The 19,687-nt window shown below is 52.2% G+C and overlaps 1 protein-coding gene across 8 annotated transcripts in view; it reads right to left on the reverse strand.

Moving 5' to 3' along the window:
* Positions 1–19,687, reverse strand: part of LOC119967471 (sterile alpha motif domain-containing protein 12-like) — a 119,756-nt gene that overhangs the window by 64,630 nt on the left and 35,439 nt on the right. For all 8 annotated transcript variants that reach the window (XR_005460993.1, XM_038800040.1, XM_038800041.1 and 5 more), the window contains exon 3: positions 12,158–12,350. Coding sequence is in view for 7 of the 8 variants with exons in the window: in XM_038800040.1 (XP_038655968.1) it covers positions 12,158–12,350 (193 nt within the window). In the remaining variant the exon portion in view is untranslated. The remainder of the gene's footprint in view (positions 1–12,157; positions 12,351–19,687) is intronic.

The raw sequence follows: 19,687 nt of genomic DNA on the forward strand, positions 1-19,687 counted from the left end.
AGTAAAAGCGCTGACAAGATGGCGGATGTTGGACCACGTGCTGGGGGCCGCACTACTTACAGTGGAAAGGGTGACAGAGGGGATGGCGGTGAAGCTTGAGAAGCAGTTGGCGAGGCTCATGGAGGCGTTGAGGAAGAAGATAGCGGTCGCAGTGAGATCATTGGTGGAGGAGACAATCGCCCCGGTGAGGGTAGCTGTGGCAAAGACATCGGCCGACATGAGAAAACAGGGTGAAAAGATGAAGGAAGTGGAGGAGGCTGTGTTGCAGCACAGCGACCAGCTCACCTCGATGGTGGACGAGCTGCAGAGGATGGTGGAGGTCAACAGAGGACTCTGAGCAAAGCTCTAGGACTTGGAGAACTGCTCGAAGCAGCACAATCTGAGAATTGTGGGCTTGCCCGAAGAGGCAGAGGGCTCAAGGCCAACTGAGTACTTTGCTAAGATGCTGGCGGAGTTGATAGGGGAGGATAAAGACCCTTCCCGGTATGAACTGGACGGAGCTCATCAGTCGTTAAGGCAGAAACACAAAGTAAATGAGCTGCTGAGAGCAGTAATTATCTACTTCCATAAATACCACATGAAGGAGGTGGTGTTAAACTGGGCAAAGCAGAAGCAGGAGGTGCAGTGGGATGGTGCCAGAGTTCGGATTTACCAGGACTTGACGGTGGAGTTGGCGAAGAGATGAGCAGCGTGCAGCCGAGTGAAGGCGGCACTGTACAAGGGGCTGTAATTTGGTATGGTATACCCGGCAAAGCTGAGGTTGATGTACAACACCAAAGGTTTTTATTTTGAAACGGTGGACGCGGCTGAGGCATTCATGAAGGCAGAAGGCTTGGGACAGAAGTGAGGAGTGGAGCTGGAACAGAGACCATGGACTGTGATTGGGGAGCTGGAAAACGTATAAATGTTACAACTTTCTTTTCACTGACATGCATTGTAACTTACTTGACTTCACATTGTTATAGAGTTTAAGTTTTTGTTTGGTTTGATTGGCATTTTTATTCCTTTTTTTTGTTGCAACGGTTATGTTATTTTAGTGAATTGTATGGGTTAGATTGTTTTCCTTTTTCTTCTGGGCCTGGGTGGGAGGGGACAGTATGCCTTTTTTGAGGGGGGGGACACCCACGGTCAGCTAGTGAATGGAGATGAGGTGAGAGGGCGGCTGCGGACATTGAAGCCTGGTTAACAGGTTTTGGTGGGCCTACGAGGCAAGCAAGTGGGGGTTGGGGGGGGATCGATACTGGGGGAGGATCGATACTGGGTGAGTTTCTTTCGAAGGGAAGTTTAGGAGGGGATTCTGGGAGGGGGAAGGGCTTCGATGTTAATAATGGATAGGGACAGGTCAGGCTCATGGGGCAGGTCCCGGTGGTATGATGATGGCGGATAAGAAGGGGGCGGTGAGAGACCCCCAGTTAGGATAGTCACGTGGAATGTGAGAGGATTGGAAGGCCCAGTCAAGAAGTCATGGCTGCTTGCGCATCTTGAAAGTTTGAAGGCCAATGTAGCAATGCTGCAGGAGACTCATCTGGGATTGAGGGATCAAGTGAGACTTAAAAATGGCTGGGTTAGTCAGGTGTTTCACTCTGGATTTGACGATATGGTTCCAATTGGGACGATGTGGGATTCGCAAAGGTGTGTGGGGCCATCCCTGACTTGGACACACAGAAACTAATAGTGGGAGGGGGTCTGGAACTTGTGCAGGAGCCAAGATTGGATAGGTCATGGCCGCGCTCGCTGGTCCCGTCAGTGGGGGCGAAGGTGCTGGCTGGGCTAATGGTGGAAATGGGAGGGGTGGACCCTTGGGAGGTTTCTGCACCCGAGTGGGGGTACTCATTTTTCTCAGCGATCCATAAAGTGTACTCGAGGATCGACTTTTTCATGGTGGGGAAGAAGCTGGTAGCTGGGGTTAAAGGGTCGGAGTACTCGGCAATTGCAATATCAGATCATGCTCCGCATTAGATCAATATGGTACTGGAGAAGGGGGTGGAACGGAGGCCAGGGTGGAAGTTAAATGTGGGACTGTTGGGGGAACCGAGGGTTCTGTGACAAAATTGAAAAAGTAAACGAGGAATATGTAGGTTTTAATTGCGCTGGGGAGGTGTCGATGGCGGTTGTCTGGGAGGCTTTAAAGGCGGTGGTGAGGGGTGAGGTGATCTCATTCAAGGCTAGGCTAGACAAAGAGGAGAGAATGGAGTGTCAGAGGGTTATAGATGAGATGCTGGAGATAGACAGGAGGTTTGCAGAAGATGGGGACCCAGCAAAGTTGGAAAAGAGGAAGGAACTCCAGGCGAGCTTTGACTGACAATCTACCAGGAAGGCGGTATGCCAATTGAGGCGAGCAAGGGGCAGTTTACGAGCATGGAGAGAAGGCGTACTGTATGTTGGCGGGTCAGCGACAGTTTTGTACTGTATGAGAGGCAGCGGCAAGGGAAATTGTCCAGGTGCGGGACAGGGCAGGGAAGTTGGTGGTAGCTCCAGGTCAGATTAACAGGGTCTTTAAGGAATTCTGGGCGCAATTCTCTGACATCACGCCGGTTGGGAGAATAGTGGGCCGCGCCAGTTTTTCACGCGACGCCGGTCCGACGCGCTCCCGCTATTCTCCCAAACGGCCAAATCTGTTCCATCGTGTTTTGCGCGCAAAAACACGGAGAATCGCCCGATGCACCCAAAATGGCGATTCTCCGGCACCCCCGCTATTCTCCGGCCCGGAAGGGCTGAAGTCCCGATGTCGTGACACCAGGCAACGCTGTCCACACCTGCTTTTTAAAGTCGTCAGCCAGTCGTGCTGGCAGAGGGAGGGGGGGGGGGGGGGGGGGGGGGGGGAAGAGGGAGAAGTGGGAGGGGGGAAAGGGAGAAGTGGGAGGGGGGGGAGAGGGGGAAGTGGGGGGGGGGTGGGGGGGGAGAGGGGGAAGTGGGGGGGGTGAGAGAGAGAAGTGGGAGGGGGAGAGGGAGAAGTGGGAGGGTGGAGAGGGAGAAGTGGGGGGGAGAGAGGGAGTAGTGGGAGGTGGGAGCGGGGAAAGGGAGTGAGTGGAGTGGGTCGGCCACCCCCGGCTGCAACATCTCAGCCGCCCTGCTATGGCAGGACGGTGACGAGGACACGGCCGCAGGTTGCCCTGTGGCTGATGGGCACAGGCCACTGACGCACCGGTGAGGAGGACGTTGTTAACTGCCCGTTGGACGCAGAAAGTGACCAGGGGTTAGGCTGGCCGCGTGTCAGCAGCGCGACCAGGCCACCGGGACACACAGGTTTCCCGTGGCAGGCGGCTGCCGAGGTGTCGAATAACCTTCGTCTAACATGTTGTTTCTCTGCCCCCCACCACCCTTCTGTAGGTGACGATAATGTATTCGAACCGAACGGCTATGATCAGCGCAGTGGTTGGGGCCGCTGCACTGCAGTTGGGACATCCAACAGCGTCCACAGCGACATCCCACAGTGGTTGCAGGGGCAGCTGCAGCAGCAGAGGGAATGGCCATGGAGTGGCCCGTCGTCGAGCAGCATTGGGGGGGGGGGGGGGGGGGGGGGGGAGGAGGAGGAGGAGACATTGATGGTGGAGCCAGCTTGCCAGAGGCGACGATCGAGGCCTAGGGTGTACCGTGCCCGGATCTCTTTCGAGACTATGTCGGACATCACCTGCAGGAGGAGACTCCGGATGAGCAGAGAGATGGTCGCACATATCTGCCAACTCATGTCGCACCTTGCCCCACGTGGAACGGGAGGAGGGCACACGACCCTGGTTGCCGTCAAGGTGACGGTGGCACTTAACTTTTATGCTACCGGCTCCTTCCAGTCTCCGAGCGGGGACCTATCCGGAACATCGCAGGCATCAGTCCACAGGTGCATCCGGGATGTGACTGACGCCCTGTTTGCCATCGCCGACCGCTGCATCACCTTTCCCGAGGACCGAGCAAATCAAGACGCACGAGCCCATGGATTGGCCAACGTGGCCGGGATACCGATGGTCATGGGAGTCATTGATTGTGTTCACGTCCCCATGCGCCCGCCTGCAGGCAACAGGTAAGTGTTCACAAACAGGAGGGGGACATACTCCATGAACATCCACGTGGTATGCAACCCCCACATGAAGATCATGCACGTGTGCGCAAGGTTCCCTGGGAGTGTGCATGATGCGTACATTCTTGCGCAGTCATTCATCCCTGCTATGTTTGAGGGACAGCCCCCCCAGCTGAGGGGTTGGTTGCTGGGCGACAGGGGTTATCCACTGAGGTCTTAGCTGATGACGCCTATATGGAGGCCTCAGACCAACGCGGAGACCCTTTACAATGAGGCCCATGCAGCAACCAGGGGTGTGGTGGAGCGCTGCTTTGGTCTTCCGAAAATGCGAATCAGGTGCCTGGAACGCTCCGGAGGGGCCCCGCAGTACCAGCCTGAGAGGGTCACTCGCATTGTTGTGGTATGCTGTGCGCTGCACAACATTGCAATGCAGAGGGGAGATGCCCTGGTGGAGGAGTCGGAGGGAGAAGCCACTGGCAGTGGTGCCAACACGGAGGAGGAGGAGGAGGAGGAGGAGGAGTTTGGTGGTACGTCGGGCGCAGCACACAGACACAACCCGGGTGCTGGTAATGTCCAGAAGGCTGCACGACAGCTCTGAGGACAGCGGGCACGCGACGCATTGGTGGCTGCAAGGTTCACGTGTCACGCGCGACGGCATCGCTGAACACTACCACTAACACCTGCATCGCCAGTCGTGCAGACTGCTCCACTTCGAGATCACCCTTAACACTGCGGCCAAACGGTATGGCACGACATTGATGGCTGTGTCAGCGGATGTGATCAGTGCCATGTTGAATGATGACAGCCCACTCTGCGATGAGCTGTGAACTCAGAATCGTTAGACAAAGTCTGACTCATGGCAATAGCTGAACCATCCACCTCGGTGGCCGCTGAGTTCGTCAGGGACACTCCATCACGTGCCCGCGTGGGGTAGCTGTGGGAGGGTGTGGGGGGAAGGGACTGCACACCCGGCACCGAAGTTTCACTGCTCGTCAACCCCAGCGACACTCGATCACCATCACGATCCCCGTGGCAACGGAAAAATTACAGTGTTACAAGTTAGGTGCAACAGTGAGTTTAATGGCGAATATTAAGTACAGATGCCCTAGCCCCTACAACTAATCTGTGCCCTTCACCCATGCCAACTTACTATGTGTCCCTCTTCATTGCCTTATGGGCCCTACCACTATGTCTAAGTGAATCCCCAGATGGTACAGCAGGAGTGGAGGCGGACTGCTGAGAATCACGCCCAGCGACATGTCTCCCCGTCGGCACTCGTTTCCTGGGGCGACCCAGCCTTGATGGGCCAGGCTGCTCCGTGGGCGTTTCGGATGACGTTGTGCCACCCTGCTCTGCCCGCTGCCCACCCGATGAACCAGGGATGGGACGGGGGGAGGCTGAGCGTTCAGGGACGTCCCGTGATGGAATTAATGGGACAGGCCCTGGAACCTCCTCCTCCCTCGGGGAGCCCGGTGGCCCCCGGGCCTCACTGTGGGACGGAGGTGCGAGCGGGGAGGTGCCCCGTCGCCCCACCGACACCTGGCGCTGCCAGTCCTGGAGGCCTGCACCCGTATCGACCATGGTCCGAAGGTTCGCTGAGACAGAGTCCAGGGAGTGAGACGTTCCCGCCATGGACTGTGCGACCTCAACCTGTGAGTGCGCGACACCATCCAGCACGTGCGTCAGGCGGTCGATGCTCTCTGCAACTGACTGCTGGGACTGTGCCATGGTGTGCTGGGACTATGCCATGGCCTGCTGGGACTGTGCCTTGGCCTGCTGGGACTGGGCCAGGGCCCGTAATGCGCCGGCAATGTCTTGTTGGCTCTGGCGCATTGCTGCCTGTGAGAGGGCAGCCCTCTCCAGGGCCATTGATGACCCGTGCACATTAAGACCAACGCCTTGCATAACCTGACCCATGGCCGAAACCGTTTCACCCATTGCCTCGACCGTGGACGCCACCCGTGCGGTGCCGGCCTGGGTGGCTGCGATGAGCGGCACCACTCTCTGCTCATGGACGTCGTTTGACTCCTCTAACTGCGTCTGCAGCTGCTGGAAGACGGCCCTCATCCTGTCATTGTGTCCCTGGGTTTCAAAATGCATCGGCTGTCCAGGTGGGTCGAGTAAATCCAGGAACCCGGGAAACGTCTGGCTTCCAGCTGGATGCTGGGCCTGGGCTGCCCTCCAACCATCCAGCCCCTCGGCTGCTCCGACCTCCACCTGCTGTACCGCTCAGCTGTGTGGTGCACACCAGACCGTGACCCAGGAGCCTCATCACTTAATTGCCCAACCGAGGGGAGTGTCTCTGGGATGGTGGATGGTGTGGGAGACAGCAGTGCCGCAAGCTCGATGTCCTCATCTGTCAAAAAATCAGCAGTGTCCTGGTCCCAGTCATATCCCAGCGCAGGGCGACGCGGCCCATGTCTGATTCTCTGTCAGGTTAGTCTGTTGACTGCGTGGCCGTCCTGTGTGCGTCCTGCTCGAGTGTCTCCGATTTGGAGGATGGCACTCCTGGCTGACCTCCTGCCACCCTCTGGCGTGCGGCCCTGGGTGCGGTGGTCGTGGCGGATGGGCGCCTGTGTGTGGCAGCAGACGGCCCTGGGCGTTCGTCAGCACGCCCTAGTGAACAGAATGATACGGGGTTAATTAGACACGCTCGGCCGGGCGTAGGATTGTCCAGTGGGAAGAGTGTCAGGGCACAGAGGATGGGGGGTCCAGTGGGCAGAGTGTGAGGGGACAGAGGATGGGCTGGGGGGGGGGGGGGGTCATGCAGGGTTGTCTCACTTGGTTCTGCACCTCCAACCTTGCATTGCGCAACCTCCCGGGAGGCAGATCCCCCAGCAAGGTCCAGTGCCCTCTGTTCAAACACGGTCAGGGGGTGCATAACGGGTGAACCCCCTCCGGTTCTGTTGCGCTCCCGGCTGTTGTGAGCAGTCTTGTCCTGTTTGGTGGGGGGGGGGCATAGATAGATCATCACAATTCGGCAGGTATCATCAGGGCGTTCCGATATTGGCACAGGATGCGGGGAAAGTTGCAGCTACACCATGGCATCTCTCCAGGGGGTCGCAGCGCTCATGTGGGTCTGTGACAACTTTGTTAACCACCCTCCACTCACTCTCGCCCCCTCTCCCCCTCGTGCCGGGGGGGGGGGGTGATGAGGGACATGGGGCGTGGAGCTTCTTGCGGCACTGCTTCCCAGACCGAGGGGTCTGCCCCACAGCACTGATTGCCGTGCCCACCTCACGCCAGGCCCGTCGCACAACACTGGAAGGGTGGCGATGCCCTCGTCTTGGGCAGATGATGCCCCTGCGCTGCTCCACCTCATCGAGGAGGGTCTCGAGGTCAGTCTCACCGAACCTCGGAGCGGCCCTCCGTAGCTCCGACATTTTCACCCCCTCCCTTGTTGTTGTCGCTCGCGCCCTTTTACGACACGGAGCGGCGTCATTCGGGCGTATTCGGCCGTTGCAGCCTTCAGACGTCACCCCCCCGTGTTTCCCACGGCCCCGCTCCTAGCCCATTTCCGGGGCCAGAATCGATCGTGAACGGGGCCCTTTCGCGCCGTCATGGAACTCGGCCGAGTTCACGACGGCTTTCCCGATGCCGCGCGGCATCGGAGAATCGCGCCCTCTATGAGTGGTTGTACAGGTCAGAGAATTTACAGTGGAGAAGGAGGACATTCGGCCCATAAAGTCTGCACCGGCTCTTGGAAAGGGCATCCTACTTAACCCCACACCTCCACCCTGTCCCTGTAACCCTGCAACTCTGTCTAACCTCAGGGCAATTTGGTATGGCCAATCCACCTAACCTGCACATCTTTGGACTGTGGGAGGAAACCAGAGCACCTGGAGGAAACTCACGCATACATGAAACGAAAATTAAATGAAAATCGCTTATTGTCACAAGTAGACTTCAAATGAAGTTACTGTGAAAAGCCCCTAGTCACCACATTCCGGCGCCGGTTTGGGAAGGCTGGTATGGGAATTGAATCGTGCTGCTGGCCTGCCTTAGTCTGCTTTAAAAGCCAGCTCTTTAGCCCTGTGCTAAACCAGCCCCGAATGGGGAGAATGTGCAGACTCTGCACAATCAGTGACCCAAGTGGGAATCGAACCTGGGACCCTGGCACTGTGAAGCCAAAGTTCTAACCACTCTGCTACCGTGCTGCCAGGTCAGAGCCTCCTGGGGGAGGCCGGGAGATGCAGGGATTTCTACATGGGCTGGAGTACACAAGGTGGCATGGCCGGAAGGGTTTCTGGTGCAATATTATAAAAAATTCAAATATAAGTTGGTACCGCTGATGGTGGGGATGTTTGAGGAGGTGATAGGGAAGGGGGTGTTGCCACAAAGTTTGGGGCAGGCATCGATTTCCCTGTTACTTAAGAAAGATAAGGCTCCAACGGAGTGTGATTTATCACTTTTAAACGTGGATGCAAAGATATTGATGAAGGTACTAGCAGGTAGGCTAAAGGAGTGCCTCCTGAAGGTGAAGATCAGACAGGGTTTGTGAGAGGGAGGCAGCTCTTTCAAACATTGGGAGGGTATTGAACATGGTTATGCAACAAACGGAGGGAAAGGAAACAGAGGCATTAAACGCCAAGCAAGCATTTGACCAGGTAGAATGGGAGTACTTTTTTTAAATATAAATTTAAAGTATCCAATTTTTTTTTTCCAATTAAGGGGCAATTTAGCGGGTCCAATCCACCTAGGATATACATCTTTGGGTTGTGGGAGCAAAATCCAGGTAAACACGGGGAGAATGTGCAAACTCCTCACAGACAGTGACCCAGAGCCGGGATATAACCTGGGACCTCGGCGCCGTGAGGCATCAGGGCTAACCCACTGCGCCACCGTGTTGCCGCTGAATGGGGGTACTTGATGGCAGTTCTGGATCAGTTTGGGATTGGGCCCAGATTTGTGGACTGGGTAAAATTACTAACTAATATATAAGGAGCCGAAGGCGAGTGTCCGCACAAATAACGTCAGCTCGGGATACTTTCCTCTCCACCGTGGGACTAGGCAGGGATGTCCTATGTCCCCCCTGCTGTTTGCACTCGCGATTAAGCCATTGGCCATGGCGCTATGAGGTTTGGGGGTATGGAAAGGGAGAATGCGGGGGGGTGGGGGGGCAAGGAATAGGACATAGGGTGTCCTTATATGCCGATGACTTGTTATTATACGTGTCGGAACCGAGTGTGTCAGTAGGAGGAATACTGGAGCTGCTTCGGGTGTTTGGGTCTTTCTCAGGGTACAAATTAAATCTAGACAAGGGTGAATATTTTGTGGTGTCTCGGCCGGGGTTAGAACATAGAACATACAAAAATATAGCACAGAACAATTGAGGGGGGGGGGGTTCTGCCATTCCGTAGGGCAGGGGTCACTTTAGGTACCCAGGGGTGCAGATTGCTCGAGATTGCGGGTGGGGGGGCTCCATAGGTAGAACATTTCTAGTTTAGTGGGGGGGGGGGGGGGTCAAAGCTGATCTAGCAAGTGGGATGGTCTCCTTCTGTCACTTGCGGGTCAGGTACAGGCAGTTAAAATGATTGTGTTGCTGCGATTCCGGTTTACTTTCCAATGCCTGCTGATTTTCCTGCAAAAGGCATTTTTTAGAGAGATAGTCGGGATGATTGCCTCGTTCATATGGGGAGGGAAGGTGGCCAGAATTAGAACAGTGCTACTACAGAGAGAAAGGCAAGCAGAGGGTTTGGGTCCAACCTGATATATTATTACTGTGTTGTTCCTCGTGACTTAATAAAGCTCGTAGTCTCAAATGTGGAGAAGATGCTTTATTGTGAATTTGTTCTGTCTTCAGAGCTGTTACCTACGGCTACCTCAAGTGCTCCTAGCTGGCGTGTGTGTGTCCTGCTCCAAGTTCTGCCCTCTGTGAAGTGTGTCCTCACTTCCTGTCCCGGTCTATTTATATGGCTCTCCCGTGCTCCCTCTAGTGTTTGCTCAGTTGTATTGCATCTAGTTAACTTGTGATCACCACAATTACTGGGTGGTGAATGTGGAGAAGGTACGGAGCTGTGTCTGAGGTTGATTCCCAGTGGATCAGAATGGAGGCAAGTTCGTGTAGGGGGGTCAGGATTGAAGGCGCGAGCAACATCGCTGCTCCCGACGGCCCCGGAGCGATACTCAGGGAGTCCGGTAGTAATAGCTTCATTGAGAATTTGGAGGCAGTTTCTCCAGCACTTTGGATTGGGGGCAGGGTCAAGGGGAATGCCAATTCAGGGGAACCATAGATTTGAAGCAGGGAAGTAGGATGGAAATTTTCGGAGATGGGAGGAGAAAGGAATTAGGACACTAAAATATTTGTTTCTCGGGGGTCGGTTTGCAGGATTGAAGGAGCTGGGAACAAAGTATGGGCTGGAGCAGGGGGAAATATTTAGATATATGCAGGTTCGAGACTTTGCCAGAAAGGAGATACTGAGCTTCCCAGGAGAGCCGGCTTCTACATTGCTGGAGGAGGCGCTGACGACAGGGGGATTGGAGACGCAGGTAGTCTCGGCGGTTTAAGGGGCTATTTTGGAAGAGAAGAAAGCACCACTGAAAGGGATCAAGGCAAAGTGGGAGGAAGAGTTGGGAGAAGGTATGGAGGAGGGGTTCTGGTGTGAGGTGCTCCAGAGGGTGAACGCCTCCACCTTTTATGCGAGGTTGGGGCTGATACAGCTGAAGGTGGTATATAGAGCACATCTTACAAGGGCGAGGTTGAGCTAGCTCTTTGAGGGGGTAGAAGATGTGTATGAACATTGTGGCGGAGGGGCCCCGCAAACCACATTCATATGTTTTTGTCCTGTCCAAAACTAGAGGATTATTGGAAGGAGGTTTTTAGGGTCATCTCTAAAGCGGTGCATGTGAAACTGGACCCTGGCCCTCGGGAGGCCATATTCGGGGTGTCGGACCAGCCGGGTTTGGAAATGGGTGCGAAGGCAGATGTTGTAGCCTTCGCCTCGTTGATCGCCCGAAGGCGGATCCTGTTGGGATGGGGAGCAGCCTCTCCACCCGTGCCCTGGTGTGAACTGAGGGGAAGGATGGAGGGGTTCTATAATTCATGGGCGTTATTCATTGTGCGCTTTCAAGAATTGGATTACATCGAACATTATGGTGGAGGCCTTGGAGGGTTGGGGAGAGGGACTGTACGTGTTAATGGTGTGGGAGATTCCGGATTCCTTTGTTTATGTCAACGTGCGGGCTAATGTTTGGAGGTTTGGTGGGAGGATGGGAACCTTGTTATTGATGTGGGGATTGACATTGCATTAGTTACCGATTGTTGTTTATTGTTGGGTGTAAATTTGGGAGAAAATGTGAAAAAGGAGAATAAATTATTTTGAAAAAAGAAAGACTTATGATCTGTAAGATTGGGTTCCTCTGGGATTTGGCTCGGTCATCAAATAATATCTGCTGTGGTTGTAGTGAATCTGGAAAAATACAACTAAGCCTGCTGCCTTTTCCCTGTGTAAGTATTGATTGATAGGTGGGGTGTTGGGGGTGGGGTGGATGTCCGTAGATGTCAGTAACACTCAAGTGTTAGAAGTGGTTTTAATTCCATATGGACTATAAATGATGAGCTTGTTGTGGGAATTACAAAACACATCAGACTTGGTTTGGGAGGTTTTTAATTCCTTTATGATTGTGATGGTATCGTGACCGGTACAGGCTTGGAGGGCCGAAGGGCTTGTTCCTACGCTGTGTTGTTCTTTATAATGACATTCAGGTCTACCAATAGGAAGCTCTAAGAGAAAGCTGTGGTCAGAATCAAAAGTAGTGTGCAGGTGGAATTATTTTATTTGTCAAGTAAGCCATATACTGAATGTGCATCATTATTTTATATTCCAAAATGGAAATAAGTTTTATTGATCAAAATAAGTGAATCTGATCATTGCTCTGTACTGAGCACAAGATGCCCGCGCTGCTTACAGGATGGCGAAGCACTACGATATGACAGAATATCCAAGATAAGGTCTTAAATTTTAAAACCTTACATTTACACATTCTCAATGCATACTTCGCAGTATGATGCCTAGAAACCTAGGGGTAGCAGAGATGAAATAGAGAACATCCTAAATCAAAACAAATCTTTTGCAACACTCACTCATGAAACAGGACTATGCGAAGAAAAAGATTACTTCTGAGTGGCTCATTCTAAACTCTTACCTGAGATAGCATGTTCAGATATTGCTTCTACAAAAATAGAACCATGTTCAGGATATTGGCTTCTAATCCACTCGCACACTTCATCCTCTGTCCACAAAGAAACTGGTTTATTATGTATTGATGTATTTTTCACAACTCGAATCTTACATTCTTCAAGTTCAAGCTGAATCTCAGAGTGGTCAAGAGGTAAAGTCTATCAGATTAAAACAAAAGTTAGAAAACACCTACTGCATCCCACAGCAATTTAAAGAATTAACTACTGAAGCAATTAAGTAATACTTTGGCTGAACTTAAACAACAATTTCTGAAAATGTGTTCTTTGTCATGTTGGCTGCTGCAAATACTTACTACAATGTGACCTCTCCCAAATAGTGTCATAAAAATATATAATAATCTTTATTGTCACAAGTAGGCTGACATTAACACTGCAATGACTGTGTTCGAGTACACAGAGGGAGAATTCAGAATGCCCAAATTACCTAACAGCACGTCTTTTGGGACTTGTGGGAGGAAACCGGAGCACCCGGAGGAAACCCACGCAGGCACAGGGCGAATGTGCAGACTCTGCACAGACAGTGATTCAAGCCGGGAATCGAACCTGGGTCCCTGACGCTGTGAAACCATAGTGCTAACAGTTATGCTACCATGCAGACCAATCAAAGAAATGGAAATAATTTAATAAATATATACATAACGCAGTTTATCAAAATTTTATTTTACTGTCCTGAAACAAATATTTTGTCATGTTTTAATATTTAAAGACATACTGAATTGCATTGGACGGGAATCAATCATCGAGTTAATTAGTACCAGCTCATTAATTCTGAATATTGACCAGCTTGGCTCTCATTGATTATAATTTTCAGGGAATAAAAAAAAAATCAAGTATTCATATTGTTCAATATATAATATATAAACAGTGAAACCTCAAGCCAATGAATACTGAAATACAAATTGCATTACAAATGTTGCAATTTTTAATTCTTATCACATGCCATGATGGTAATTTTAAAAATAGCCCTCTGAAGTAACTGTTTGTTCATTTCCAAATATCAAAATTAAAAGGTGATTTGACCATACAAGGAATTCTCCGTTTTGCCGACACCCGGGGGTTTCCCGACGGCGTGGGACTGCCCCACAATGGGAAACCCCATTGACTAGCGTATCGGAGAATCCCGCCGGTGGGTCGAGGCTGAAAATTGGCACGGCAGGACGGAGAATCCAGCCCATGATGGCGATCAATGGCAGAGTAAGAAAAAATTTCCTCATCTCAAGTTTCTGTTTGGTTCCTTGAGAAGCGTCCCATCAGTTCGCACAAGGTGAAATGTTTCTATCAGGGTATAAGAGTTGATGTGAAATCAATATTGTGTGTGAAGGTGCACTGCAATAGGCAGGGAACAATATCTCACTATAGTAAACCTGGGGACATAAATGGGTATTTAATATCAACGTCATCACTCAGGTCAAATAAAGCAGTATAGAAATGAGTTTTCCAAGTTCACAATTTGTGATTGAGATAAGTAACTTAGAAAGATTGGATTTTATTTTCAGAGCCTGCTTCAAAATGCTATCCTATGGATGGTAGAACATGAGCTACCAATCTCCATCACAGGCAGCGCTTTGCAACGGCAAAATATTTCCTCAAAAATAGGGTCATTTTGTCATGTGCATTGGCCGATTATAGATTGCCACAGGCAGAAACCTCTGAAGGAATCTGGCGAGGGAAGGTTTATAAAGCAAAACTGACTTCAGGAAATGCAAAAGAGTATAAGAGAAAAATAATATGAACTCTCCTTCTTACAGGGCAGAGTCAAAGTTTTTAAGTTAATAAAGTGGTACTCTGGCATTACAGGAGAGGGTCCAGCATACTACAATAATAACTCCAGTATCACCATATTTATAAGTTACCAAGTGAAGATAATGCCAAAAGTCACAGATTTGTTTGAAAATTTTAAAGAATTTTGAAGAGAATTAATTGCCATGAATACAAAAATTAGACATCCACCTGTATCCATTTTAAAAATTAGCCCAATGGGTAAGAACTTAATTTAAAACCAAGCTACAAATTTCAACTTTTTATCTATTTGCCCTTTTTACATATCTTGCACCCCTCACAAACCATTGGCGAGGAAGTCAATAAGTCAGTTTGTCATTGGACTTCCGGTCGGCAAGCGGAGCGGTCGCACTGAGAGGGGCTCCCGCAGGGTAACGAAGCCGGGGCCTTTCTCTCCGCAGTGGCAAAGAGCAGGGAAGGGAAGACGCAACCCCCCCCCCCCCCCCCCCCACCCCCCACAAACCTGTCGGCGGAGTATCCTCGGCGGCAGCAGCAGGAGCGGTTCGGCGGCGGCGGCAGCAGGTCCACCCCCCCCCCCCCCCAACGCAGGCCAGGAGCGGTAGCGGCCAGGACCGAAGCGGGGCACAGCCGGCGGCAGCGACCAGCGACCTAACTACCCCCACCGGGAGCACGTGGGGTGCGAAGTGCGGGAGCCCGAACGGAGCAGTGGGGACCGAGCAGCGGGGACCGAGGAGCGATGACCGACCCAACCGGCAGCGACCACCACGAGGCAAGGCCAAAGGGACTGCACAAAGCCTCACTCTCTCTCTCTCTCTCCTGGGTGAGTGGGGAAAGGAAGAAAAAAAAAGGACTTTTATAAAAAAACCTAAAGAAAACTGTTAAAGAGAGGGGGGGAAAGAGGGGTATATATATTATTTTCTCTCTTTTTACACTCTCTCCCATCCAAAGTAAGCCCACCTGAGAGGAGTTGCATAAAAGGGGGGGGGGGGGGATTAATTAATTAATTAATTAATTAATTAATTAATAAAATAAAATAAAGTGGTAAAGGAAAGAAGGGAAGGGGGGGTAAAAAAAAGATTTTAAAAAAAGGAAGAGACAAAAAAAATAAAAAAATAAAAAAAACAAAATAAAAATAGGGTGCGGAGAAGGGGGGAAAAAAAAAACAAGGGGAGAAGAAAAGATGAAAGGGAAGGAGGATAAAAAAACGGCAGGAGGGAGCCAAGGGAGAGGGGGCACCAGAAGCAGACGGGACAATGGGCGAGCCAGCTCAGGCGAGCGAATCAGCGCACGAAGCGGCGGGACGGATGTATTGCCGCATCAAAAAGAGCTGGACAGACAGGTGCCCTCTCCCCCGGGGCTAGAGGGGGACTGGAATTGGAAGGCAGCCTTTACCGAGGTGCTGAGGGAGCAGCTGCAGGCAATCAAGGCAGAGGTGAAAGCGGACGCAGAGGCCGCAGTACAGGCAGCAGTGGCCAGGGCCATGTCAGGGGTGCAACAAGCTCTGACCAGATTGGAGGTGAAACTGGAAGCCCAAGGGGAGAAACTGGAAGCCCAGGAGGCGACCATTAAGGAGCTGCCGAAAGTAGCGACCGACATGAGCGACTGGGTCACGGCCCTGGAGAGGGAAGTGGCGAGACTGGGTGCAACACAGGGGAGCCTGAAGGGCAGGGTAGATGACCAGGAAAACCACTCGAGAAGGCAAACTGTAAGGATAGTGGGCCTGCCAGAGGGGATCGAGGGTAGAAACCCCACAGCATACGTGGCTGCGATGCTGGGCAACTTAGTGGGGAGGAACACTTTCCCCATCCCACCGGAAATGGACAGAGTACATCGGTTGCTGCGCCCGAAGCCCAAGGCAGGGGAACAACCGAGAGCAGTCATAGCCAAACTGCACCGGTACCGGGATAGGGAGACAATCCTGCGCTGGGCCAAGGAAAATAGAGCTTGCAAATGGGAAGGGCACGCCATCCGAGTCTATGAGGATCTTGGAGAAGACGGGCTGAGTTCAACAGAGCGAAAGCAGCTCTCCACAGGAGCAGAGTGCGTTTTGGTATGCTGTACCCAGCGAAACTCGGTCACATACCAAAACATGGAATATTTCTTTACAGCTCCCGCTGAGGCGAATAGGTTCATCGAGGAGCACGGGCTGGAAAACAACCAGCAGGGGTAAGGACGAGGGGCCCCTGGCAAGGGGCAACGACACGTCGACGGGGGGGGGGGGGGGGGGGGGGGGCAATGCCAGCCCCCCCCCCCCCAGCAGGAACACCCAGAGCAAAAAACAAACCACTGCCCAAGGGAACGCAACAAGGGGGAAACCCGGAGCGCAGAGACCCGACCGCATGGGGAGAGCAGTGATAGCGGCCATCCTGGACGGCCCCCTAACAAAGGGAAACCCCGGAGGGCAGGAGCGTGTCCACCAGATAAAAATGGTTAATCCCACAGGAACAAGGGGGCAGGAGCCCCCCACCAGGATAATCACCTGGAACGCAAGGGGACTTAACAGCCCAGTGAAGAGATCTAGAGTCCTCACCCACCTCAGAAACATGAGGGCCGACATAGTCTTCCTCCAAGAGACACACCTGAGGGAGCAGGACCAACTGCAGGTAAGAAAGGGTTGGGTGGGACAAACCTACCATTCCTGCTATGGGACAAGGGCCAGGGGGGTGGCGATCCTGATCGGCAGGAGGACAATGTTTAGGGCGACAAAGACGGTCACAGACCCGGGGGGGGGCGGTATGTCATGGTCAGCGGGGCCCTCGATGGGGCACCGGTAGTTCTAGTCAATGTGTACGCGCCCAACTGGGACGACACTAGTTTCATCAAAAAGACCATGGCAGAAATCCCGGACATAGCGACGCATCGACTAATCATAGGGGGGGGAGACTTCAACTGTGTACAGGATCCAAAGACGGACAGATCAAACCCCAAAACGGGGAAAACCTCAAGCATGGTAAGGGAACTCAGTCACTTTATGGAGCAGATGGGAGCAGTGGACCCCTGGAGGTTCGCCCATCCGGGGGAGAAAGAATTCTTCTTCTTCTCCCCAGTACACAACGTGTTCACCAGAATTGACTTCTTTGTGGTGGAGAAAACGGTGCTTCCAGGGATAGACAAAGTGGAATACTCCGCAATTGTGATATCAGACCACGCTCCACTCTACATGGACGTGTGGCTAGAGACGGGAAGGGCCCAGCGCCCCACATGGAGGTTGGACGGTGCCTTACTAGCTGACAAGGCCTTCAGCGAAAGGATTGCGCAGGCCATAGCAGAGTACACGGAGAACAACCAAAACGGGGAGGTCTCACCCTCCACGTTCTGGGAAGCGCTAAAGGCCGTACTAAGAGGGGAAATCATTGCCTTCAAAGCGCGAAGAGATAGGGAGGAAAGGGTGGCTAGGCAGAAGCTGGTCAACTCCATACTGGAGGTAGACCGTAAATACTCCGAGGCCCCGACCGTAGAGCTCCTGGCGGAGAGAAAAGAACTACAAAGGAACTTTGACCTGCTCTCCACCAGGAAAGCAGTGCACCAACTCCGCCAGGCGCACGGGACCCTGTACGAACACGGAGACAAAGCCAGCTGCCTGTTGGCACACCAGCTGAGAAAGTAGGCAGCCACCAGAGAAATTGCGCAAATCAGGGGTACCGGAGGCACGTTGGAAACAGAACCAGAGAGGATTAACAAAACCTTCAAGGCCTTCTACCAAGAGCTGTACACCTCAGAGCCCCCAACGGGGAAGGCTGGGATGAACCGGTTCCTTGATGGACTGGACATACCAGTCGTGGGAGAGTGCAGGAAACGGGACCTGGAAGCACCACTAGCACTGGGAGAGATCATGGACAGCATTAGCTCCATGCAGACGGGGAAGGCGCCAGGACCGGACGGATTCCCGGCGGACTTCTACAAAAAATTTGCGACAGCGCTGGCACCGCACCTGCGGGAGATGTTCACAGACTCGCTAGCTAGGGGCACACTGCCACCCACGTTAGCACAGGCCTCAATCTCGCTGATACCTAAGAAAGACAAAGATCCAACGGAATGTGGGTCATACAGACCCATATCTCTGCTGAACGCAGACGCCAAAATACTGGCCATAATCCTAGCCAAAAGGCTAGAAGACTGTGTACCTGAGGTGGTCACAGAGGACCAGACGGGCTTCGTCAAAGGTAGACAGCTTACCTCGAACATCAGGCGCCTGCTGAACGTGATAATGACCCCCTCCGGGGAGAGAACACAAGAGGTGATCGTCTCCCTGGACGGGGGGAACGAGCTACGGTACCTGCAGCTCAAAAACTTCTTACGAAAGGAGACAAGGACGTACCCACAACCGCCACGACAAACACTACTGGAAGACCTACTGGACGCAAGTATCCTAGAGAAAGGGAACTGTAGTGACTTGTATGACGGACTGGTAGAAAGGGACGACACCGTACTGGACGCAACAAGAATGAAATGGGTGGATAACCTGGGGATTGAGATAGGGTGGGGACTCTGGAGCGAAGCACTGCATAGGGTCACCTCCACCTCCACGTGCGCAAGGCTCAGCCTGACGCAACTAAAAGTGGTACATAGAGCCCACTTAACAAGAAACCGTATGAGTAGGTTCTTCCCGGAGGTGGAGGACAGATGTGAACGGTGCCAAAGAGGCCCGGCCAACCATGCCCACATGTTCTGGTCTTGCCCCAGACTTGTGGAGTACTGGACAGCCTTCTTCGAGGCTATGTCCAAAGTGGTGGGGGTGAGGGTGGAGCCATGCCCGAAAGTGGCGGTCTTCGGGGTTTCAGACCAGCCAGATCTATTCCTGGGGAGGAGGGAGGACGCCCTTGCCTTTGCCTCCCTGATCGCCCGCCGTAGAATCCTGTTTGGCTAGCGGTCAGCAGCACCGCCCAGACCTGCAGACTGGCTGTCCGACCTCTTGGAATCTCTCCAAATGGAGAAAATCAAATTTGCCATCCGAGGGTCAGACGACGGCTTCCACAGAACGTGGGAGCCATTCATGCAATTGTTCCGGGACCTGTTTGTGGTCAACGAACAAGAGGAAGAATAGTCGGGTGGCCAACAATCAGGGGAAAATGGACAGGAATTGGGGGAAGGTACCCGGGGGGGGGGGGGGGCTACGGGTTCGTTATGGGGGTTTGTTCGCATGGTTTTACACTTATTTCTTTTTCTTGTTAATTTATTGTTTTTGTATTGGAGGGGAGGGATTACTGTTTTTCTCTGTTGTGATAAAAATTTGTTGTTGGAAGCTTGAATAAAAATTATTCAAAAAAAAAAATCTCAGCAGCAACCAGGGGGGGTTGGGGTCTGTAAAGGGGGTTTGTTTTTGCGACTGTTTGTTTGCTACTTTCTTCTTTTTTGTATTGTTATTAATTTATTGCTTTGTATTGGTGGGGGGGGGGGGGGGGGGGGGGGGGTCCTTCTTTCTGTTTATTTCTATACCTTGTTTATTTTTTTGTTGGGAGAAAATTTGTTGTTGAAAAATTTGAAAAAAAATTATTTTAAAAAAAATAAGTCAGTTTGTTCTGTGAATTATGACTTTGTCTATTATGGAATGTAAAACACTGCTAAGCCATTGCCAAGAGGATCTCATGTTGACTGGAGTTACAATTTACCATTCTGACAGCGATCAGGATCACTCCTCGGAAGCACTCCATATGGTCTAGCTGAGATTAGAAAAGGTTTTCCAGTACAGTACAACTATCCCTCATTTAGCACTCCTCATGTATTCTTAAAAACAG

Source organism: Scyliorhinus canicula, chromosome 6, assembly GCF_902713615.1.
Source record: "Scyliorhinus canicula chromosome 6, sScyCan1.1, whole genome shotgun sequence".
NCBI classification, from domain to species: Eukaryota; Metazoa; Chordata; class Chondrichthyes; order Carcharhiniformes; family Scyliorhinidae; genus Scyliorhinus; species Scyliorhinus canicula.